The 22,729-nt window shown below is 51.0% G+C and overlaps 8 protein-coding genes across 8 annotated transcripts; 4 read left to right on the top strand and 4 right to left on the bottom strand.

Moving 5' to 3' along the window:
• Nucleotides 1-287: 287 nt before the first annotated feature.
• Nucleotides 288-2,428, top strand: PC9H_002575 (uncharacterized protein; the record flags this gene model as incomplete). The annotated part of the gene is made up of 12 exons (XM_036772211.1): nt 288-404; nt 459-548; nt 612-695; nt 764-872; nt 927-1,063; nt 1,123-1,253; nt 1,308-1,419; nt 1,483-1,580; nt 1,646-1,672; nt 1,738-1,985; nt 2,046-2,231; nt 2,289-2,428. The coding sequence occupies 12 exons, from the start codon at nt 288-290 to the stop codon at nt 2,426-2,428; spliced, it is 1,479 nt and encodes a 492-aa protein (XP_036625857.1).
• Nucleotides 2,429-2,484: 56 nt separating this feature from the next.
• Nucleotides 2,485-3,501, bottom strand: PC9H_002576 (uncharacterized protein; the record flags this gene model as incomplete). Its single annotated transcript, XM_036772212.1, has 3 exons — nt 2,485-3,159; nt 3,212-3,348; nt 3,402-3,501. 3 exons carry the CDS (start codon nt 3,499-3,501, stop codon nt 2,485-2,487), a joined length of 912 nt encoding a protein of 303 aa, XP_036625858.1.
• A 551-nt stretch (nt 3,502-4,052) lies between these two features.
• PC9H_002577 (uncharacterized protein) lies at nt 4,053-5,416 on the top strand (the record flags this gene model as incomplete). Its single annotated transcript, XM_036772213.1, has 8 exons — nt 4,053-4,082; nt 4,136-4,169; nt 4,230-4,342; nt 4,398-4,550; nt 4,602-4,680; nt 4,729-4,857; nt 4,927-5,108; nt 5,180-5,416. 8 exons carry the CDS (start codon nt 4,053-4,055, stop codon nt 5,414-5,416), a joined length of 957 nt encoding a protein of 318 aa, XP_036625859.1.
• A 1,677-nt stretch (nt 5,417-7,093) lies between these two features.
• Nucleotides 7,094-8,978, top strand: PC9H_002578 (uncharacterized protein; the record flags this gene model as incomplete). The annotated part of the gene is made up of 11 exons (XM_036772214.1): nt 7,094-7,138; nt 7,194-7,281; nt 7,330-7,452; nt 7,507-7,558; nt 7,619-7,678; nt 7,736-7,886; nt 7,942-8,401; nt 8,456-8,519; nt 8,574-8,654; nt 8,725-8,842; nt 8,907-8,978. The coding sequence occupies 11 exons, from the start codon at nt 7,094-7,096 to the stop codon at nt 8,976-8,978; spliced, it is 1,314 nt and encodes a 437-aa protein (XP_036625860.1).
• A 461-nt stretch (nt 8,979-9,439) lies between these two features.
• On the bottom strand, nt 9,440-11,847 carry PC9H_002579 (uncharacterized protein; the record flags this gene model as incomplete). The annotated part of the gene is made up of 5 exons (XM_036772215.1): nt 9,440-9,710; nt 9,763-10,081; nt 10,211-10,267; nt 10,328-11,532; nt 11,588-11,847. 5 exons carry the CDS (start codon nt 11,845-11,847, stop codon nt 9,440-9,442), a joined length of 2,112 nt encoding a protein of 703 aa, XP_036625861.1.
• A 229-nt stretch (nt 11,848-12,076) lies between these two features.
• Nucleotides 12,077-13,747, top strand: PRP46 (pre-mRNA-splicing factor prp46; the record flags this gene model as incomplete). The annotated part of the gene is made up of 7 exons (XM_036772216.1): nt 12,077-12,189; nt 12,251-12,390; nt 12,445-12,818; nt 12,867-13,126; nt 13,186-13,418; nt 13,502-13,671; nt 13,727-13,747. 7 exons carry the CDS (start codon nt 12,077-12,079, stop codon nt 13,745-13,747), a joined length of 1,311 nt encoding a protein of 436 aa, XP_036625862.1.
• Nucleotides 13,748-14,400: 653 nt separating this feature from the next.
• Nucleotides 14,401-16,846, bottom strand: PC9H_002581 (uncharacterized protein; the record flags this gene model as incomplete). Its single annotated transcript, XM_036772217.1, has 7 exons — nt 14,401-15,798; nt 15,854-15,873; nt 15,952-16,060; nt 16,118-16,192; nt 16,250-16,405; nt 16,466-16,630; nt 16,685-16,846. 7 exons carry the CDS (start codon nt 16,844-16,846, stop codon nt 14,401-14,403), a joined length of 2,085 nt encoding a protein of 694 aa, XP_036625863.1.
• Nucleotides 16,847-18,745: 1,899 nt separating this feature from the next.
• On the bottom strand, nt 18,746-20,029 carry PC9H_002582 (uncharacterized protein; the record flags this gene model as incomplete). Its single annotated transcript, XM_036772218.1, has 3 exons — nt 18,746-19,256; nt 19,523-19,659; nt 19,853-20,029. 3 exons carry the CDS (start codon nt 20,027-20,029, stop codon nt 18,746-18,748), a joined length of 825 nt encoding a protein of 274 aa, XP_036625864.1.
• Nucleotides 20,030-22,729: the final 2,700 nt, after the last annotated feature.

Below are 22,729 nucleotides of genomic sequence, written 5' to 3' on the forward strand. Positions count from 1 at the left end.
GTCCTACGGCCACATTAGGAGATGCATTTTGAGATTGCGACCGAGTCGGAAAGTTCGAAACTTCTTATTTCTAACTTTCCATCACGCTTGCTGATTGCTAGTACCCGATGTATAGGAAATTGATCATTGACTCCAGCGTTTGTCGGACTTCACAGCAATAATGTCGGACCGTGCTGGAGACCTTCAAGAGCAGAGCTTATCTTGTCCCAACCAAGTAAAATGCCCAAACGAGGTTCTGTTATAAGTGCACAGCCCAGGTCCCCAGATTTGTTCAAACTTGTGGCAGAATGATCTCTGCTTCAAGTCTTGCCGCCATTTGTATTCTTGCCTCAGTGCTTGCCATCCGTGTACTGCACCGGCGCTCGAGCCAGTCATCTAACCTCCCTCCTCTGGTCGCCATACCGGTTAGTATCTCTTCGACCTCTGATATTTTAATAGACCCTAATGGATCGTCCCAGGACGAACAACTCTTCGGCAATCCACGGCATGCGTACGAGACTGCACTCAAGCAGTACGGGAAGATAATCGGTGTCCCTCGGAAGAACAGAGTCAGTTACACTACCAGCGTCGCGCGTATGGCCTCTATTGTGGCTAACCGGTTGTATGTCTAGCTGGAATACATCGTGGACCAAAGCTTTGTCGCGGAAGTCCTAACAAATGATAAGGTGTACAGCTTCGAGCATGGCACACTATCTGTGAGCATAAGTCGATCTCCTCAAGAACTCCACCATGCAGCCATTTAACGACCATCAACGTGATGTAGATGTTGAATCTTCATGTCCTACTCGCCCTTCCTCGCAGTTTCATGCACGAAATCGACAGGGTGGTGCAAGATCACATCGTTTCAGATCTGGATGACAGTGTTGACCGAAGTAAGTTACATCGACAACAAAACTGCAATGTACTGTCTTAACTCTAACTTTCAGTCGCTCCCGTCTTTGATAAGCTCGCGAAGAAACTGGCTGCTCCAGTATCATCTGAATGTCAGCCTATTGCCGTCGAAATCGATTCAGAGGTTCATCGGATGATGGCAGAAGCAATGCTAACATTGATTCTTGGAAGGGTATGTACATCTCGTCCTCCGCGTGTATTGCGCGCCGATTTGAACGACTGTGTTGACAGCATTACGCGTCGGCGGCTCACATTGCGTCTACCGAGCGCATTGCCGTCGCTATTGCGACGTTGACGGGAATTTTTGAGAACATGAGCTGGTGGTCGCGTACATTCCCCACAGTAGGGCGTACTTGGAACTGGTTCGAACGCTTATTCGCATATCGGGGTTTGCAGACTGATGGCTTCTCCCGTAGGCTCAAGGTCATGTTCATCGCGATACCATATCACTTCGTCTTAGGCATAGGCTGGCAGGCTTTCAGCGAGCTGTCTGCAATCACTGACGTTGCAAGGAGCGATATCCGCAAGGTACAACGCACCTCGTTAATGCCACAACAGCGCTGATTTCATCGTATTATCCGGTTGTTCAAGGAGCCGGTCATTATGAGCTTCGCTCGCAAGTTTATCGATAAGAAGACCCACCGCATAAGCCTCATTGATCGAATATGGATTTTGTCCGTAATCCTTGGGTGTGTAATTCCCGCCATCATTGTCGGAAGCAATCAACTCACATATCTATTCGCATATCTCCAAGCTTAATATTTGCCTCCGTTCATCAAACGTGTGTCTTCCCTCGATTTTAAGCGGTTCGTATTTACTGATTAATCCTCCTATGGGTGCTTATAGTGCTGTTGTCATCATGTGGGTAGTATGCGAGTTAGCAAAGCGTCCAGAATACATCCAGGAATTCCGCACGGACACTTTCACTGAGACTAGCGAAGACGGCGCTCAGCGTTTGACCTACGCATCCCTTCAAAACGCTGAAAGACTCGATTCATTCATCCGAGAGGTCATGCGCACTAAGGGTGACACCCTCAGCACCGTCAGGCAAACCGTGTCCGACACGGCGCTGGCTGGCTACGTGATTCCGAAAGGTATGATTCACCGTATCATACCGTGCGGTAAACTGACAACCGCATTCAACGCGGGAACAGGCTCATTTGTGATTCCCTTAGCTACATTGGCTAACGAGGATGAAAACCACTATGGCGAGAATGCGAAGGTGTTCGTTGGGGACCGATGGGTTGGCACGGGCAAGCCAGCCACCATGGTCAGCCCAAACTACTTCCCATTTGGATTAGGGCGGTGGGCATGCCCTGGGCGGGGACTCGCCGTTGCTGGTAAGCATATGTATCCAATTTGAAGCGAGTCGTTCTCCACACTCATGTCGACACCAGAGATCAAGTTGTTCATACTATCACTGATTGCACATGCAAACCTCTCCCTGGAGAACGGGGAATATAGAGTCGTTGACCCACTTAATGTCACGTCAGTGGCGCCCAAAGGAAGAATATTCCTCCATCCTTTATTTTCGTGAGAGCCACATTGGTGTCTATTGTCTACTACATATGTACATTCTCCCGATCTTCCATTTTACATCTTCGCCCGCCTCAAATACTCGCGCTGTAGGCCCTCGATAACGGTATCGTTCGCAAGGATATCGTAGTGGCCCGCCGTCACATATTTGATCTCGGCGTGTGGAAAGGATTTACGAATGCGCAAGTCGTACCACATCTGGCGATGTTCCGGGAGAACAGAACCAACCATCCCATAAGTTCCCAGGTAGACGGTCAATGGGGCCTTGACCTTTTGCAGCCAAGTCTCCAGAGCCGTCAGTGCGGAGTGGGAGTGGCCGGCGTCCCCGGCCAAGAACAGTAAGGTGTCAAAGATCTGGTTCAGGAAGCGTATCAAAGTAGCGTGATTGGTCTCCATGAATGGTGTGACGGCTCGTCCCTGATACGCGTCGAGTAAATCGTTGGCAAGCTTTATGCGCTTAGGTACGTTCCCTCCTCCATCGCGACGTGTCATGGCCAGCAGGTTGAATACGCTGGCATCAATAAATTCCTTTCTGGCACATGGATCGTGCAACGATCTTTGGGATACGTCCACACCAAGCGTCGGTGCAAGAAAAGTTGTGGGGAAGTGGTCCAGTAATGCAAGCTGAGAGACGACGTCTTGGTTTCGTTCAAACAGCCCGGCGAGAGCGAACGCTATTATGCTTGACGCTGAGAAGGCACAGATGCGGTAAGGGCCTGTCGGCTGCTTTTCCTGCTCAAAGTCAGAGACGGCCGAGTGTGGGATCGCGATAACGAACACAAACCTTGATGCTATTGAAATAGTAAGTAGCTTGGTTTGTCAAGGAGCTCAGCGGTGTGTCAGGTGTGACTTGGATTGCCCACAAGGCAGATCTGAATTTTTCCTTCAATGGGCCGAAAGCGTGGATAGAACCAAGTCCGCCTTAGATTTATAAATAAACGTGAATTAGCAGGTGGGAGACTTGGAGCACATACCATGAATAATGATGAGAGGCGGTTCACCAGAGCCTTCACATAACTCGACAACTGTCTGTCCGGGGTTCGTATCTGCTTTCAATGTGTCTGAGGAGCCCATTCATCGACAATCAGTAGTTGAAGATCCTTAGAAATTGATGCTGCTTACATTGATTTATGCTCTTTCCCAAGTTACGATCAAACTTCTGCGGCGAAGACGCACCTTTCAACAGTGCGCTTGGATTCTCGGAGATCAGAAGTTAGGAGGTTCAGGCTGAGGATGCCGTTTGTGGTGGAGGCTGTGGGAAAATAATTTCCGGTGACGCCGCGGCCATGTCTAGAGATACCTCCCACTTCAACCGAGCCGGAACTATCTCCTATACGCTGACGCTATTTCTAGCCATCATCAACAGCTTCTCTCTATCACTGACATATAACTTTCTGATATGATCAGCTGCAGGCATTGCGCCATTTAGTATCCAATGTCTTAGTCTGCGAAGTTCCACCCCTTGGAGTAAATGGCAAATTCTCCTCGCGACAGACGACAAAAACAGGTTGGGCTCCATCGTGAACACTCTTTAACTGCCGACGTCTTTAAGTCGAGGGTGACTCTGAATTGTTGAGGTTTCCGATCTTGACCTCTGACTAACTGGCTGCGCATCCAATTTCAAGATGGGCGCGATTTCTCTGGAACTGGCAAATGTAAGATAGCGGTTCTATTCGGAGAGTACCAATGGCTCACATCTCGGCCACAGTTCTTGGCGTTGGTGCTGGAAACCCTGCTCTATGGTGCGAAAACGAAGTCCAGTCGTGTCGTACATGTCAGAATCTAACGAGAAATCGACACAGGATCGTTCACCGTCCTCTTCTTCGCGGCGATCTATGTAATTATGTACAAGCGGACGGTTGTCAACATCACTCTCCTTTCAACTGTAACAGCAATCTGGATTCTATCAACTGTTGTACGTATTCCGTATAATTCATCACCGCGACGTCGTGAATGATCGAATCCGGTAGCATCTTATTCTCGATATCCTCCGCGCCACAGAAGCGTTTGTGCAGCAGAAGGACGGGGGCCCTCTCTTGTATTATCTGAATCTATCGAACCCCCTGCAAGCCGCAAAGACAGCCGTCTATGTCACACTAACTCTCGTTGGAGACGGATTCGTCGTAGGCCACTCTTTTGCATTCCTGTCACCCAACCTAAACAGGATTTACTAGATTTTTCGGTGCTTCATCGTGTGGGGCCGCACTTGGTGGATTATACCCTTCCCCCTCATGCTCCTGCTCGGTACCGCAAGTAAGTTTAGTGTCCTCAGTGTCATAAATACCGTGCTTATGAATATAGTCGCTGGATTCGGCGCTACGTACGAGTTCTCACATGCAGCGCCAGGATCGGAAGTGTTTCTGCCTGCGATTGTGCCCTGGATAACAAGCTTCATCGCCCTGACCTTGTCCACAAATGTGGTTTGCACGAGTGAGTATCATACGTGACTGCGTATGGTTTCGATCCACCTACCCTGAGGTTGACGCCCACTTTTCATAGCTCTCATTGTTTACCGCCTTTTAAGTGTTCACAGGGCCGTGAAGGACTTCGCGCAAAGCGGAGTAGCCAAATCTGTCTTGATCATGGTTATCGAATCTGCTGCAGTATACTCGGCATCAGTCATTTCATTGATGATCACGTACAGCTTAGAGTCCAACGCACAATACACCGTATTGGATCTAGTGAGTCCCTTCAAGCTTCACGCGCAACAGAGATAATGATTAAGATTTCCTACCTATTATTGCTTCTCCAGACCGCGCCCCTCATCGGTATAACATTCAGCGTGATCATCCTGCGCGTCAGTCTCGGAATCAGTTCGCGAGAGCTCACACAGGTGTCGCAGCCGAACAGCAGCGGTCGCTCAACTGGTGGTGGCACCTTCCCCTTGGCGCGCCGTGCCGTAGCTGTGAATGTCAGTGTTGAGGTCGACAGTGACGACCTTGCTGGCGACGACATGAGCATGGCAAAGCGCGATGGAACATATGTGTAATGCTCATACTTATACCATATGGCTTTAGACCCAGCAGTCTGAGCACCACTCGCTTCAATATTATATGAAAAGGCCACAAGTGTATTCACAACCTCTGTGCAGCCGACGGGGGAACTATTGTACATAGCTACTTTACATAGTATATAGAATGTCACATTAAGGACGGAATGGAAAATATACCAATTTGGAAATCGTAAGACATACACTTTGCTTTGGGGTTTCGGCATGTTCGTGTCATCTCCGTCAACCTTGACGCTGACATTCACCGCGACGCCACCGCGGGCCAAGGCCAGGGTATTGCTACCGCTTGAGCGATCAGTTGAGTAAGGCTGCGATATATCTGAACGTTATACCGATGAGGGGTCCGGTCTGTGAAAAGGTATTCAGCTCCTCGTGGCAAGAAAACAGAGCTTGAGAACCACTGACCATGTCCAACACCGTGTACTGAGCATTGGACCCCACACTGTACATGGTCATCAATGATATGACCGATGCAGAGTACACGGCGGCAGATTCGACAATAATGATTGCGAAGTCCTTCACCGCGCTGTGTATCCGTAGTATGCCGTACAGAATCAGACCTGAGACCCGATGGTTAACTGAAATTGATAAATGTGATACCAGAACTATGGGCGTCGCTTACTTGTGCAAACGACATTGGTGGACAACGTCAAGACTATGAAGCTTGCCACCCAGGGACGATGGTAGGAAGAAATACTTCTGCTCCCGGCGCTGCATGTGAGAACTCGTAAGTTGCACCAAATCCAGTAACTGCCAGTGTATCCACAAGTAAGCATTTGCACTCCTGACTCCTGACTACACTCACCCCCTGTTCCAATCAGCAACATACTAGTAGGCGGTTTCTTTAAATAACTGTAGGGCCCGAATATGAGGAATAGCCGCACATTTGCCAATTCTAAAGATATCCCGGCGCCCATCTGAAGGTTGCATCTATCGGTTGCTTTGATTCCTTCTTGCTCTTATAGTGGGAAACGGCTAAGGGCGCCTCAGATAATAGGAATGCTATGCAGAAGCATGATTGGCTTCTATCCCACTGTCCTATGGAACATTCTTAAATTATTCTTAGAACGCATCATGTCATGAGGCCTTACAGACTTACAGTACCCCTCAGGCGGAGGTATTCTGGACTCGGTGGATACTAAAATGCGTGCCAGCCGGATACCCTCTCACTCTATTAGTCTCACCCTGGAAGGTTCCTTGTATTGCCATGATGTTCATTGTTGTGAATGGGTGCTGACCCTATAAGGTGCGCTTTTCCTTGACGAATCGCAAGGCTAGTCATTACTAGTTTGATATCTGTTTGATCTCTTTAGCAATCATATCCTGCCACGAGTGCCAGTGTGTTCGCAGGTAACATTCCCACACCCGGTACCAATGTCGCACGACGTCGCTCGCTATGAACTACTCTTCTGTGCTTCGCAGTCAACAATCCTAGTGGAGCCGATGCTGATGCCAGTGAATTCGTATCTCATGATGAGCCACTAAGCGCTGCTCCGGGTCTCACAAACACAGGAGCGACCCACGAGCGACCCACACTCGTTACATTGGCGTGTGGTTATCGGCCATCATGTCCTCGTGATGGCCTTCATGAGCGGAATGTGTCTAACAATAGGCACTGCTTCTTCATCATGATAGAATGGAAGCACAGTGCCCACAATGCCTAACAGAGTCACGTCTCCGGCTATCCAGCTCTTCATGACTGTCAGCCTTTCAACCATCGACCGTCATGTCATCGTCCCCGTCCCCCACACCTAAGGATGAGCAGAAGGCAGAAACACTGACCGTCCCCGTCGACACAGCACCGATACTCAAATATGACGAAGGGAGTCGAGCTTGGGGCACTGGTTAGTAGCACTCCGTTTGTATGAGTTTGACAAAGCTAAATCCTACAGTCATTGGCTCATGGATGGTCCAATTCTGTGTCATCGGGCTACCGCTATCGTTTGGTGTCATGGAGAGCTTCTACGCGCGGGACTATCTCGTGAATTTTACCCCGTCTACTATCAACTGGATTGGTAACAACTTGATCCATTTGCGGAGTGTAGATTCGACGCTGATCCTACGGCTAGGTTCTGTTCAGTTTTGCTTCATGTACTTATTGGGACTGACTGTCGCTGGCTTGTAAGTCAAGCTCACTTGATATCCGTGAGGAGGAGACTTAGACGATGTTGATTGTTACAGCTTTGACGCCGGTTACTTTCATGTCATCTCCATCGCAGGAAGTACTCTATTCGTATTCAGGTAGATTCCCTCAGCTCTTACGTAGGCACAGCAGCACTGACCCAATCGTTTCAATAGCATGTTCATGCTATCCCTCGCCAAAAGAGGGAAATACTACCAAATCTTTCTATCTCAAGGGCTTGGGATGAGCATTGCAACAGGTGTCATGTACACTCCGACATCTTCTGTCGTCGCGCACCACTTCAAACGCAGGCGAGGGCTGGCCATGGTCAGTTTCTTGGCATCGTTCAGTATCGATAACCCTTAGTAATGCTTATTACTAGGGTATCATCACCACCGGCAGCGCTGTGGGAGGGTTCTTCTTCTCTATCATACTCGGGCAATTCCTGGACGGCCCAATCGGTTTCGCTTGGGGTATCCGTATCTGTGCATTCATAAGCCTGGCATTTCTCATCGTGGCGAACGGACTTATGCGTACCAACTACCCGCCACGCGCACCCTCCACTCTCCCCGCCAAGACGAACAAACCCCTCAGCTCCCTCATCCGCTCCCCAGCGTACGTCTTCATGATCGCATTCGGTCTGGTCATCTCGCTCGCCCTTTATAACCCCATGTTCTCGGTGCAGCTATTTGCCGGCGAGCAGGATAATATATCGGAGAATCTGACTAAGTATTTGCTGGCAATCATCAACTTAACAAGCACGCTCGGCCGGACGATACCTAATTTCTTCGCCGATCGATATGGCGTGTTCCCGGTGTACATCCCGTGTGTGGCTGCAGCAGGTACGGCATGTTCCATGACGCCTTTCTGGTCGTTGCTGAGTCTTCAAACCTTAGGCATTCTTGCTTTAGTCATGCAGGTTTGCACGACAGCTGCCTCAATCACTGTGTTTTGTGTCCTGTAGGTGACTTAATTTTTCCCCGTTCACACATAAGTTGTCTGAATAAGAGCTAGATACGGCTTCTTCTCCGGAACTGCTGTCTCCTTGTTCTTCCCCGCAGTACTCTCTTTGGATCCAGACATGACTCGCTCAGGGTAGGTACCCTCGTTCCCGTTTCTATCCACTCCCAATCTTATTACTTGTGCTCTCGATGTTTGTTTATAGGCTTCGATTGGCGATGGCTTCAGTCCCCGTCGGCATTGCTTCCCTTGTAGGCACACCTATAGCGGCGGCAATCGTCGGCAATGATCATCAGTGGTGGAAAGGAAGTGTATTCACCGGGGTAGGCAACACTGAATTCCTACCCGTCCAACGTACTGACTCCACCTTTCGTCCGGACTTTTCAGGTGCTGGAGTTAGCTGCATCCGGGCTGCTGCTCGCTGTATACCTCACCAAAGACCGGGATGTTTCCCCTTGACATTGGAACTCATCGATTTATGTACGTAGTAGAGAGGGAACGCAGTTACAATTGCGCTTCCCAGGCCTGTCGGAAGTTCGACAAACTGTATATGCCTCTGATCCATCTGCTCATAGAACATATCTTGAGATCTTCCCTCCTTGAACGACATGTACTGTCCACGCGGAGCCAACGCGGAGTTCTCGACGAAGTCAGTGGCGTGCCTTCGAGCGCTCGTTTGATTCACAGTGACACAGTAAAAAGGTATTGACCTCCTGCTCGAGTCGCTCAGTGAATCCACAACCAACCCGTCAGATTGATAGTATTATGTAAATGAATAGTATAAGTAGGAAAACATTGTGGGCAAATATATACATCCATTGGTATCGACGGGCGTGATAGCTAGGTTTGGGGTATACACATCAAACAAGAAGGTATTCAAAACTCTCGAGTTGTTGAGGCGGCTGTAGCCTAAGGCGAGGCTACTCTCTCATCCATTCAACGTTATTCCTCCGTTCCTCAACAATCGCCTCGATCCATCGATCCAAGACTGCTTCGAGCATATTCTCCCAGCCTTCTTCCTTGCGTGCGATGAGCTTAGGGTCGAAAGTTAGCGGGGCAACGGGAGGGTGACTTGGTGTCGACGAGGTTGAAGAGGGTTTCGGGATGGCTGGGAGGGGTTTGTGAGCGTTGGAATGACGGGAGTGGGCTGGTGGGATATGTATTGGGAGTAGGTATCGTAGTTTTAAAGCCCTATCAAAAACATTGGTAAGTGAACAATATAGGAAAAGGAGGAAGAGTTTACCCAGCCCACAAAATCAGATTATCCGTGCGTCTGAATGTCCACCCTTTCTTCATACCTTCACCCCCTTCGCCGCCGCCACCACCACCACCACCACTTCCCCCTTCGCCAGCCCGCTCGAGTTCCAAGATATCGTGTATGGCGTTATGGTCGATATACCCCCATGGCTGCCTTGATTTACGAACACGTGTGTTATATGCGATGCAGAGGAGTTGGCCGGATGAGAGGACGTTGAGCAGGTCTGCCCTGGATAGAGAAGCTGAACCTAACGCGTAATGCAATGTCGAAGGCAGGGAGGATAATAGCATAGCACGGGCGCGCCCTGAACAATCATTCAAAGCATGTAAGCATCAGGACAAATTTCCATCGTTCAAACAACCCGAAGTAACGGTAGAAAGGTTAAACGGCTAACGATGATGTTATGAGAAACCCAGTAGTAGATCCGACTCACCTAAGTTATCGCCCACGAATTCTTTGCGTCGGGCCCAAGATGGGAGATCTTCGTCTTCTAATTCCTCAGGGGCAAACGCCTCTGGATCGTCTGGTTCAGGTGACTCTGCGATCTGACCCAGATGCTGTGGTTGTGGTGTCCCTTCATTAGCATCGCCCTCGCTCGCTTCTTCTCCTTCCTCTGTCAGGGACAACCCTCCCAAGGCATCGACCATTCCCGTGGACACTCTCCTCCTCCCACCGCCTATGTCATCCGATGACAACAAGCTCCTAGTCATCCCTCCCCTCCCACCGCTATCCCCATCACCGGCACTGACTCTTCTCCGCCCTTTCGACCGAGACCTAATCTTCTTCGCCGCCCTTCGCTCCCAACCACGTTCATTGCTCCCCTCTTTCTCGCCTTCAAACAAAACATTATCAACAACATCCACATACGCCCTGACAGCCGTCCTTTCCTTCTCCAGTTCGCCCATCGTGATGTCTGGTTTGTACAACCAACCTCCGCCAAGAACGAGACGCTCATCCCATCGTTCCTTTTTCTCGGCTACGTCTTCTTCTGGGAATAATGAAAGATCTTCTTCATCCTCCCATACGGGCACTGATTCATATCGTCCTTGAACTTGGACCAGGGAGAAGGTCACTGAGGTGTCGCCAACATGAGGATGTCCGTCATCGTCATCGGTGGCCAATGCTACAGGACTAGCCACTCGTGATGGGGCAGGATCAGTCCCAAGGCTGCCTCCACCGCCATCACTTTGCGCGTCGTACGCCTCGTCGCTAAGTGGCACCCTAGCCCGCTCTTCCAGCTCCCGCAACACGCTAAGCACCTCCAACGCCGAGCGCCTAATCAGCGTGAGCGGATCAGGCTGTGAGGAGGATGCCGCAGGTCTGTTCGGTGTCGGTCTGATTCTCCCAGGACCTAACGTTCGCGCACGGAATTGAGCTCGTATAGTACCCGCAGATTCATCGGGAAGAGATAGAACGTAGTTGCGTGACGATCGAATTGTTTGCGTTGTGATTTGAAGTAGATTAAGGACGTCTACTTCGGCGGAAGATTCGGCGGCTGTAAGATTGGGGGACGAGGATGGAGGTCCGATCGACCATGCTTCGACAACTGCTTGGAGATCGCGGATTACGCCGGGCAGCAAAGACTCCGGGTCTATCTCTGCTGGCTTCTGTGAGGGTGGGAACGTTAACCGCGGCACATTAGGGATAGCGGGGGACGGTGGCAATTGCATTGGAGGAGCGTCAGTGTCCACCACACTGATGTTCGCTAAGCCACCGATCGCTGGCACCAACCCAGCCCTAGGCTTGTCTAAATTGCTGAGTATTTGAATTTATAGTAAAGCCAGAATCTGCGCAGCGTAGAATCGCTCACCTCTGTTTGGCAGCAATGCCGGTCTTCGTGAAGTAGTGCTGCAGGTGCTCGATGCTGCCCAACGCCATAACACTCTCGCGCTTCGCAGCGCTCCTGCTAAATGGTTTCTGCGGCTTATTCGAGGCGTTCATGTTTGGGTAGAATGCGGTCTGCCGACGAGCTTTCTTCACTGATTGGTCTACTGGGAGGGACATGCCACCTCCAGTAGAATCAGGCGTCAAGAGCGCGGGCGTCGTCGATGTAGACGAGTCAGACGCCATGGTTCAGAGCAGCTATCTCGCCTGCGCTAGCGGCCGTGTATTCTGGGCTTGAATGGTGAATCGACGAGGAAGACGCGAAATGAGAGCAATGCCACTGTCGTGATCACAAATGGTGCCGTTATAATGAATTAGGGAGAGTGCAAGCGCACGTCTCACGATCACAAATTATTTCACACGGTCAACAGTTTGTGATCTCAGTGACTCGCTCCACCTTCACTTTCACCAAAATATGTCAACAGCAGCATTACCACCATTAGATCCCGTATTTCGACGAGCTGCGAAGAGAACGAGGGATATATTTGCGTCTTGTCCGGATGAGGGCTTGGGAGACGAAGAGAAGAGGTGAGTTTTGTCTATAGCTCCAAACTTTCGAACTTTGCAGGCCATGGCTCACAATGAGTAGCGCGCGAATGCGACTCGCAGTGAAAATCAACGATGAATACAGGGACTACAAACAGCTACCAGGACCTTTGCTTGCGAAGCAGGGTCTGGTTGGACCCTCTGCACCAAAACAGCCTTCGCAGAAAATGATTACTGCCGGACGTGCGTTCTCGCGTTCTACATCAACCGAATGACCTCGAACTTACCCCATAAAAGCCGGAGCTACAGACACATCACGCCTTATTGCGCAAATCGACAACACGCCGACACCACAGCCATCCACTTTCACCTCTTCATCCCAACTTTCGCAAGCCCTGACATTGCACAAGACGACACGTACCATAAAACCAACATATCATCCGCCGTGGAAGCTCACACGTGTGATTTCTGGGCATCTGGGATGGGTGCGGAGTGTTGCTGTGGAGCCAGGCAATCAGTGGTTTGCTACTGGGGCAGGGGACCGAGTGATCAAAGTGTGGGACTTGGCCTCGGGAGAGTTGAAGCTTTCTTTGACGGGTCACATTTCTACCGTAAGGGGACTTGCGGTATCATCGCGTCACCCCTATCTGTTCAGCTGCGGAGAGGACAAGGTGAGCCTTTTCGTCGTTCGCTCCAGCATAACTCATGTATCTCCGTAGATGGTCAAATGCTGGGATTTGGAAGCTAACAAAGTCATACGACACTATCACGGTCATCTATCTGGCGTTTATTCCCTGTCACTTCACCCTACCCTGGATGTGTTGGTTACTGCTGGTAGAGATGCCTCTGCGCGTGTATGGGACATGCGGACAAAGGCACAAATACACGTTCTTGCTGGTCACACCGCGACAGTCGCCGACGTCAAATGCCAAGAATCCGACCCTCAGGTGATCACTGGGAGTATGGACTCGACAATACGGTGAGGCCCTCCTTCTGCAGAGATACCAAACGCCAAGTAACTGATGCGGCTGAATACAGGTTGTGGGATCTTGCAGCAGGAAAGACAATGGTGACCCTCACACATCACAAGAAATCTCTTCGTGCCCTTGCGATCCATCCAACGGAATATTCGTTCGCCTCTGGCTCCGCCGGTGGAAACAATATAAAGAAGTGGAAGTGTCCGGAGGGCACCTTCGTCTTCAATTTCGGTGGACATAATGCGATTATCAACACGCTTTCGGTCAACGCCGAAGGTGTCTTCTTTTCTGGAGGTAGGAGACCCTTTCCTGCCGTTATCATTTTATCGTTATCGAGGAGAGCTTCATTGACCAATACTCCCCCTTCCGTCTTCTAGGGGATAACGGGACCCTTTCTCTGTGGGACTACGATACAGGGATTGCTTTCCAAAATATGGAAGATGTTCCCCAACCTGGCTCTCTCGAAGCTGAAGCCGGCGTATTTTGCTCGACGTTTGATGTGACTGGTACCCGTTTAATCACAGGAGGCGCCGATAAGACGATTAAGGTACCTCATTTCCTTGATTTTCAATCTTGATGCTAACCCTTCACGTTGCGCATAGGTTTACTCGGAGCAATCTTAGTAAAAGAGGATAGCTCAACGTTCAGGTCCGATATATATTCGAAGCTGTTGTTGTTTTACATGTGCTCGCTGTATCATATCGTATCCTTGCCCGATACGATCTCAGACATCCGCTTACAGTTATATGGCATGGGCTACCCTTCCCCCACAGATTGTGCTTAATTTTCGATCTCGCATAACCATGTACAGTATGACAAGGGTTGCGGATCATCCGACTCGGCACAAGGAACGTTCTCAGAGGTGCAGGTAGGTCAACACGATGCTCAACATTCGAATTCCTAGCCAGTTTTTGTTGGTAATGAAAACAGATTACAGGTGAGAGATGTGATACATGCCGCATGCGGTAACAATGTCGTGCAGACGAAGTACAGGATGAGATTGAGATAAATTACAATGTTAGGCCGTGAGATGAAAGGTCCAATCGTTGGTAAGCTAGTTGAGTCTGGATGGAAAGCATGGGTGATGAGAGCAAGCGAGCGGCCGGAGAACTGTAAAACAAGCATCTGGAATTTGGATTTGAAATGGGAAGTGTGCAGTCCACGAATGAAACCAAAGCACCCAAAAAGCGGAAAGCAGAAGGCGAAACAGGTAAACCGAAAGCCGTTGGAAAACATGCATGCGATGATTTTTTACATAACGTTATAGCGTGAGGTTTCAGCCAGCCCAGCCAGTGAGAGACGAGCTGGTGTTGACCACCGGCTGAATGTAGTCAGTGTTTTCTCTCGTATACTGTTGGGAGTAGGTTGGCTGGTAGAAGCCAGCATGATCGTAGTAGGACATGGGTGGGGTCGTCTGCGGCGACGGCGACGAGATGATTTGCCGTTGGTCTGCCTCGTAGGGTTGGTAGTCGCGTACTAGCGGCTCTGTTTGTTGCTGTATCGAACCTCGGGTCGCCATGGAGCTGTTGAAGAGAGCCGTCGTGGTTGGAGGGGGATCCGGCTGGTTTTGCTCAAAGATGAAGAAGGGCCTATCCCCATCCTCAGGCGACAGCGGAGGGAGAGTGTCAAAGTTCAGATCCAGCGAAGAAGCAGGAAGAGTCATAGCCGACTTCGAAAAGGATTTAGAGCGTGGCACTCGCTCAGCAACCGAAGCGTGTGAAGGAGGCGCCTTTCCAGAGAGTGGTACTGTGGTACGGCGTGAGGCTGGTGCCGGCATACCCATATTTTGGGGAGAGCTGGGAAGGTGCTGTTGTTCTTCGGAGAGTGTGGGGGGTCTAGCCGGATCGTAAGGATTCAGGCTAGGGGTGGAAGGACTCGTCGTGTAATTGTATTGCAATGTGGTGTGGTAGTACGGTTGATCTGTTACCATAGCGCCATTGTGGTTGGCTGGCAGTACCGCACGAGGAGCTTGGCGAGGTTTAGTTGAGTAAGCGGCGGCCTCAGAGAATGCATGCTGCTGTTGATGCTGGAGCCACGGTGGCTCAGGAATTACCCCGCCGTCTCCGGGCATCATCAGCCCAGGACTCGTTGTCTGGATGATGGGTTGAACCTGATACACGTCGTCGATCGTTGCAGAAGGTGAAACAGGCGATGGCACGGTTGACGAGAAGTAGCTCGTGGCTGACGACATCTCGCTAAGCGAAGATAACGATCCAGGTGAGGGAAGCGCGTCACCCTCGGGCGAGGACAAGCGCGAACCTCGTCGAGACCAACGGCCTCGCAAGCGAGGATGTTGATCGGTAGGACTGCCCTGGTTCAGGCGCATGAGGCGATCGACCCTGGAATGAGATGGTGCCCGGCCGTCTCGCGGTTGAGGCGAGGTGGCGGCTTGGGTGGGTACATCGATTATTGCAGGAGGAATGGATGCTAGCTTCAGTGGCAAGGGCACTGGGTGCTGCGCTGGCGGGCGCTCGTCTCGGAAAAATGGCTGCCTAGCTGGTTTGGTACCGTATACCTTTTTCTTCGTCAATCCGTGTACTTGCTGGAGTTGGGAGACCAGGCTAGTGGAAGGCGAAGCCTCGACTTTTACCGTCGCTAGCGGTGCAAGCTGCTCTTGGTGGTGCATTGAGTTGGCGGCGTTGGGAATATCTGGGGGGGAGCGAGGAAGAGGTGGCTGTGTATATAATCAGTCACAAATGTTGCTTGCTATAGACGGAGTTGTTACGTACAGGACTATAGGGAGCGGAGACTATTAGTTGATTTTCGGGTGGAATTTCCGATTTTTATCAGCTGGAGATGGGTGTGTGTAGAGCGGGCGCCAACGAACCTAGGTGAGAATAGCCTTGATGGCCAGGCCTTGAAGACAGCCGGGTTATATAGCTCTCTTGGTCCGTAGGAAACCAAGGTGCGACTTCCACGTTCTTCTGTAAGCGTATCTATTCGAGGATCGGGTGGGTGTCAGATACCTTAGATGGTTAAAACGATGGCCCTACCGTTTCATCAAACATGGACGTTAATGAGCTCATGTTTTGACTCGATGCGAGGACAATGTGACACAGGATATCAGCCTATAGACAATAAGATCAATCCTCGGAGCTCCTAGTGGGCATATGTTTGATATATACCTGGCTCATCTTCTCGGCGAGGAGATGCCATACTGAGCCTCCCTCGGGAGGCAGACCTAATTCCAGGCCGGTTGGGTCTTCTGATGGAGCTGTCGCAGCTACGATGACGAGATGGAGCGCGGCTGCCTGCCCTTGGAACTTGGTGGATGCGAGAAGCTGTAACAAACGAACCTTGTCTGATCGATGTCACGGAAGGGTAGTACCTCGGAGACGTACATCAATGCCTGTACTAATTCGTGCAGGCGTGAGGCGGTTGCTTGGATCATAATTGAAACGAATGTCGCGTAACCCATTATGCAACCCATTCGACTGATGATGAACTGCAGAATACAAGCTCGGATCGTCAGTCGGGGGCAAACTGGGTAATACGAACATTGTAGTCTACGAGGGGGATCATTATTGATTTTTGAGAGTGATTCCCTGCTAAGTACATACTGGCACAGGGGGGTATGGCCTTTCAAGCGTCTCCACTAAGGGTTGGAGGTAATGATCACGTAGATCCGACCAAAGGCTGGCCATTGTCCGAGAGTTCTCGATCAGGAGGAGAGTCGCCACGGCTTGATTGGGCATGGGCGGCCTGAATATACCGGCGGACATACCTACGTCTTGAATCACGGAAGAATATCGAAGTCAATTAACGGATGAATTCGAGGCGCGTCGAGTCGAGAGCGCGCTGTCCCCCTGAGTCAAGAAGGTCGCCTTGGAGAAGAAGAGGTGCGGTGAAAGAGGCGATTGGACGGCAGGAGTTGAGAGATGGTGGATCACAATGGGAGGCAGTCGGACTTTATACTGCAGCACTACTTGGCCAACACGAGACTGAAATTTCTGCGGCTGATTAACGATGGCGAGATGAGTTGACCGGTACCCCTTCTGGCCTCAAATAGCAGAAGGTAATGGTCGCCGTTCACGTTCAGTGCTTGGTGGGCCTTTCCGTGCAGGTCCAGCTACTGTGACGGGGACCTTGGAGGAAATCAGCGAATCTGCAGGTGAGCAGCAGCAGAGCAAAGCACCCAAGGGCCTTACCGTGTCGATGTGCCAGTGTGAGAAGGACGGTGACACTGGGAGTATGAAACTGACATTGAACTAGCAACATGGGCCGTATTACCTTACGCCAAAATACGACACAACACTCTATACGGCACCTGGGGCACGTGGCGTGGAAAACACGTCGCTGAGCTTGAATCCATTTCCCCTGTCACCTCTTCTCTTCTTCTACCGTCATCTCCTTCTCCCCGTTGCCGCTCAAGGACCGTGCTGCTGCTGCTGGAGGGGACGGCGGGCGGCGGCGGCGGCGAGAACCCAACGTCGAGCCCATCCCGCTGTACTTCTAGCTATCTGTACGTCTTCCGTTGGTACCACCTTGCCAAGAACCTGACGTCCTGAGAACGTTACTTCACTGCAGGTGGCAAATATGGCCCGAAACCCGAGGTTCGCGTTCCTGCTCTCGGATTCCTGGATTCGATACACTTTAGCTACGTGCGCCAGATGTGGCTCCTCCTTGGATCATCTCGGAGCATCCGAGTCACTATATCTTCACACACCCTTGCAACTCGCTTTTCCTCTGTGGCCACTGAGGATTAAGTTACCATGCAGAATTCTGATTCCTGCTCCGAGTGACTTATAAGGTATAGAGTTTGGGCTGTATTCGGCTTGCCCCGGGCTATCTTGATGTTACATCATCCGTATATCGTCAGTCTCTGCCAATCATCATCCCCATACCTATCAATTCGCTTCGCGCACACCTGCACACTAACCTGATGAGAGCACGCCGCAGCTATTGTACCCGCCCACCCCACAGCATCGACGTGGCCCCTAGCGACCACCCAGTCCATCGAGAGCATTTCCCTTCAAAACCGTAACAGGAATAGCTTGCTCGAGCACAGCACGGGAACGAGAGCAAGGCTCTTCCTGAAATACCTTATCGATTTCGGGTGGAAGTAAGACGACCGCTCAGAACCCGATCAGACGACGCCAACGCCGTGGAACTCGTGATCGGGCACTCCCTTCAGCATGCCATTGTCGGGTGCATTCCCGAACGATCCGAACCTCTTGATGACACCCCATGCACCACGCTTCGTCCCCTCAAGTACCTGGTTGAACACATCACCCGGGTTTCCTGGTCCATGGGCTCAGCTCCATCCGATTGGCGAAGCCTCATTCAAGCTTTAGCGTTATTCAAGCTTACTTTTGCGTATGTATATACGTCAGGCGTCGGGCTCGCTGTTCAACTGGGGTTGACATATCGTGGTGACTTTTCAACAGTTACCCTGCCCAGGTTGCCCGCGCGGCGATTCAATCTCGTAACTCTATCGCTCTCCAAAGAAAGCAGAAGCAAATATGCCTGTAGGTCATCAGCCATCACGCTCAAGATAGCACGGGAACATGTCTATTTCCGCCTTGCAGAAGAGAAAAGTAATCGAAATGCGGAGAAGTACACCCTGCACGGTCTTTTTGTATCGTCCACCATGCACCACTGGCAATCGTCGGCCGCATTGCTCAATCCTTCAATCCATGGAAAATTCTGTTTGTCCAACGCAATACTGCCTCTCTGAAGGCAAGCTCTTCTGATAACCAAGGCATGTGATCCCCGTTGTCCAGCTCTTCGACGTGCAGATTCTTCCACCCATCAACTGCTTTCAGGGTCTCAGCCCCATACACCACCTGATCCTTCTTCGGAAGTACCGCCAACATAGGCAGCCCTCCGCTCCGCCCGGCCTCTAGCAACCCTTCTTCGCTCTGAACACGAGTGAGCAGGCGAAGGGTGACCGCACGAGGTTGGACCATATAATTTCCGAAGCACGCTTGCCGCAAATTATGCGACATCGATGAGGATAGGCGGTCTATGAACGATATCGCAGCGTTTTGGAAGGCGTCGACGTCAGTCGTTTGCATCAAGGCCGGAAGGCATCCCAAGATGTCGGGAGTGCCGACTTTCGCCATCACGGGGCCCATGTAAGGCAACGCTGCGACGTAAATGATCCCGGCTAGATAAGATGGTGGGTGGAAGCTTAGGATATCGGTTATGTTCGTGGCTGATTATAGCACGCCAGGAAATAGCACCAAGCGCAATCCAAAGCATGTCACGCAACCGATAACCGAATTGAATGCAGTCAATGACATGAAACGTTCCTAGATGCTAATCGATTAAACGCACCTCCAAGACTCCTGGAATACCATCCCATCACAATACAACACAATGAATGGGGATCAAGATTTCATTTCGGTTACGATGAGAAAGGGTAGATGGAATTGGAGGATACGCCGACAACTCACCATCCCACGACAATGGGCTTTTGGATCTTGAAAGCCTGCAGGACTGCGTCAAAGTCGTCGCACAGGCGTCTGGACTCCCATGAAGCCTCGTCAATAGGTTTTCCGCTTCTCCCATGCCCGCGCATGTCGTATCGTACCTGTGGACAGTGGCACGGTGAACAGTGAATAATCGAATGACTATCGACCTGCTTGAACTCGATCACGCAGCGTGCGCATGCGCATGCGAGTGCTCGGCAAGTGCAGGCACGCGGGGAGATAGTGAGGGAGAAGACAGGGAGAAGGAAGGGAGAAGCAGAAGCAGAGGGAGAAGAAGCTGTGGGAGACACGCACTAGGTATACTTGGGACGACCATTTGGGATCGTCGAAGATGGCATCGAAAACCAAAGAACTCATGGAGAACCCGTGCATGAAAACGAGTGCGGGCTGTGATGGGTCGCCGATGGCATTTGCATAGATCTCAGTCCCGTCAGCCGATACGACTATCTTGCTTTCCGAACCAGCCGACATCGCAATCGTCATCTTCCCGTGCTCGTGTTCGTTTTCGTATGAATCCAATCGCAATCGATAAAGTGACACTGAGGCGGACGCGATTTCTTACCCCTTGGACTTTGGGTTTGGGACGTTCGGACGTTGGGTGTTTGAACTCTGAAGGTTGGGGGAGGACGCGATATCGATGTCGGTTTTCGCCATTCGCTTAGACTTTTATTGTCAATTGATTGAGCTAGTCCTAGGCAGCGGTGGCGTAAGCACGCCGCACGCACCCAATTGACCTACTGCACCCTGCTCCTCTCGTCTTGCTTCCAACCGACCACGAGGGACCGCTGCCGTGATGCCAACGTACAGGCTACAGCAAAGGTCGCCGCCGTCCCTTCTTGACTCCCGCATGGTATGTCCCCAGTCATAATACCATCGACAATCAATTAAACGTCTGACCGATCTTCTGCCACTAATCTATGAAAGTCAACATCGACCCAAATTACGCGGAGTCCATCAGCTTTTCCTTAAGATATTTCTTCAGGCGGAACCAAGGGGGATCAAATGGTTTGTTTGTTTACGTGAGGTATGGCGTAAGCTTGACGAAGGCTTCTTTACACTAAGTTTGATACCAAGACGATATAGAACGCAACATGATACGGAAAGTGTACGAGTAGAAGGGGGTTTAGACTTGGAGGGACCTGGGTGGTACTTGCAGGGCTGAACCTGGCTGTAAATATGCGCCCACCACAGGTGACATGGACAGGTGACATTTCGTCTATCATCAACTTGACATTCGCTCAATATGATCTCCAGGCGCCATCAAAGTTCTGATTGCAGGGTGCCCGGGAGGGGCAGGCATATAGGGGTTAGGAGCATACCGTATCCTGTAAGCCGCGTTCTCGCCTAGATTCGCTTTGTTCTGCGTACTCCAAAATGGCAGTGCTGCTAACTCTTGGGCTCTTCTCGTTGATGGCATCTGGCAGAGATTTCTCGATTTCCTAAGTCAATGCACTCTCGTTGCGCGATACAGCTGTCTCATGACTCTGCTCGTCGATAACCGCGAAGTCCTCAACACCGTCTGAACATCTAGCACGAAGGTATCTTGCTCCGAACTGTAGAGTCCGGTGATCTGATCCGCAGCTGTGTCTGTGGCCGGTCCACTGGAGACTGGAGACTGGAGACTGGGTGATGTCGAAGCCATCCTACGTAATAGAAGTTAGTTCAGTCTGCACGATTTCGACTAGAGAAGGAGCTGTTGCCAATTGGTGGGTTTGTCGGGACTTCTCATCATGATCCCACTCATTGATTTACTACCTCCCCCGTCTGTATTTGTATCAAAGGCACGCAAATCAAGCCATGTATGTATATCCCTTCACACTCGTCCAAAGACACAGAAACCCGTCCCACGGAAGTGGGATCCCGGCTTTCTTGCGATGCGATATTCCCATCGGAGTCACTGCGAGCGTTCGAGACTCGCAGCCTTGGCCCTCGGACGTGTTTTCTTGGACCAGCGTGCCTCGTCAGTGAACTTGCTGCCAAATAGGTACGCACAGCGCGCCGTTTGTGCATATGCATAGATGATTTGACGAGCCTTCGACTTACGATCTGGCGACGGTGCGTCGATGGTCTCTCCCTTTCGTTGTACATTCGGCGCACTTAAATGCAATGTTCATGTGACTTCCGCGAACCCAGTCTAGCTTGCTCGACAGCGTGCTTCCGAGGTATGCGGCGTCAGCATGACATCGGAGGTCGGTAAATCCTCAACTGATGTACGAAATGGAAGTAACCAAAGTGTTTCAATGTCACTGTGGGGCCAGAATATTGATCGCATCATATACTATGCACTGCTTTATATTGAGCCACTGGCTTTTTTTTTACTTCGTATATTAGCCTCCTTCGCGGCCTGTCCGCATGCATCAGCATAGTTGCGCGTATCTAAGTATCCCACTGAATAAACTACATTGTACGTCCCCTTCGACTGCCGTGACGTCGCTTAGCGACATCTGTGGCGGTTGCACCATCGTGCTGAGGTGTCGAAAGGCCACCGTGCTGTAAAGTAAGTGGGGGTTGGATTAAGATGATTTATTGTACGTCTGTTCCCAATCCCTCCTCCCTCCCCTCTTCTTCTCTGTCCCACCGGAATCGCCTTGTCCTCTGCGCACATTCCGCGATCGCTCAAAATTATCTGGGTTTGCCAACATCCTCGCCGCCAAGTTGATTTCCCTGCTCACCTTTAGCCGGAGCTGGGCTCTAGCTGCTTGGTATGCTGTGCACCTCGTAAGAAAGTAATCCACAGTCTCATCGTGCTGCCCGTACCTATCGCACACGGCTGTCTGCTTGAGCCACTGGCTGCGCCAGCGAACGTCCGAAGAACGTCGTGAGCGAGTCTGTAGGAGAACTGAAGAAGGATTTACGCGTACAATGAATCACTTCGGATTAACCAGAAATCTTGCCCAGGAATGCGTTGCTAAGGTCTACGAAATGGTGTTTGACAGGGGTTACAGGGGGCATGGAGGGGCTAGGAACGCGCTAAACTTAGCCGCCGTCGGCGTCGGTATCCAAAAGTAGGTTCTCCACGTGACTTTGGTTCGAATTGCTTCCCGTCCCTCGCTTCTTGAACCGTTCATCCCAGGTCCAAGCTTCCATCCCTCCCCTTCAATCCGCCTTATCCCCAAACCACCACCATCGCGACCGCCACCACATCTACTACAGTGTACGCTTCTCCGAATC

This window comes from Pleurotus ostreatus, assembly GCF_014466165.1.
Source record: "Pleurotus ostreatus strain PC9 chromosome Unknown scaffold_11, whole genome shotgun sequence".
In the NCBI taxonomy this organism is placed as follows: Eukaryota; Fungi; Basidiomycota; class Agaricomycetes; order Agaricales; family Pleurotaceae; genus Pleurotus; species Pleurotus ostreatus.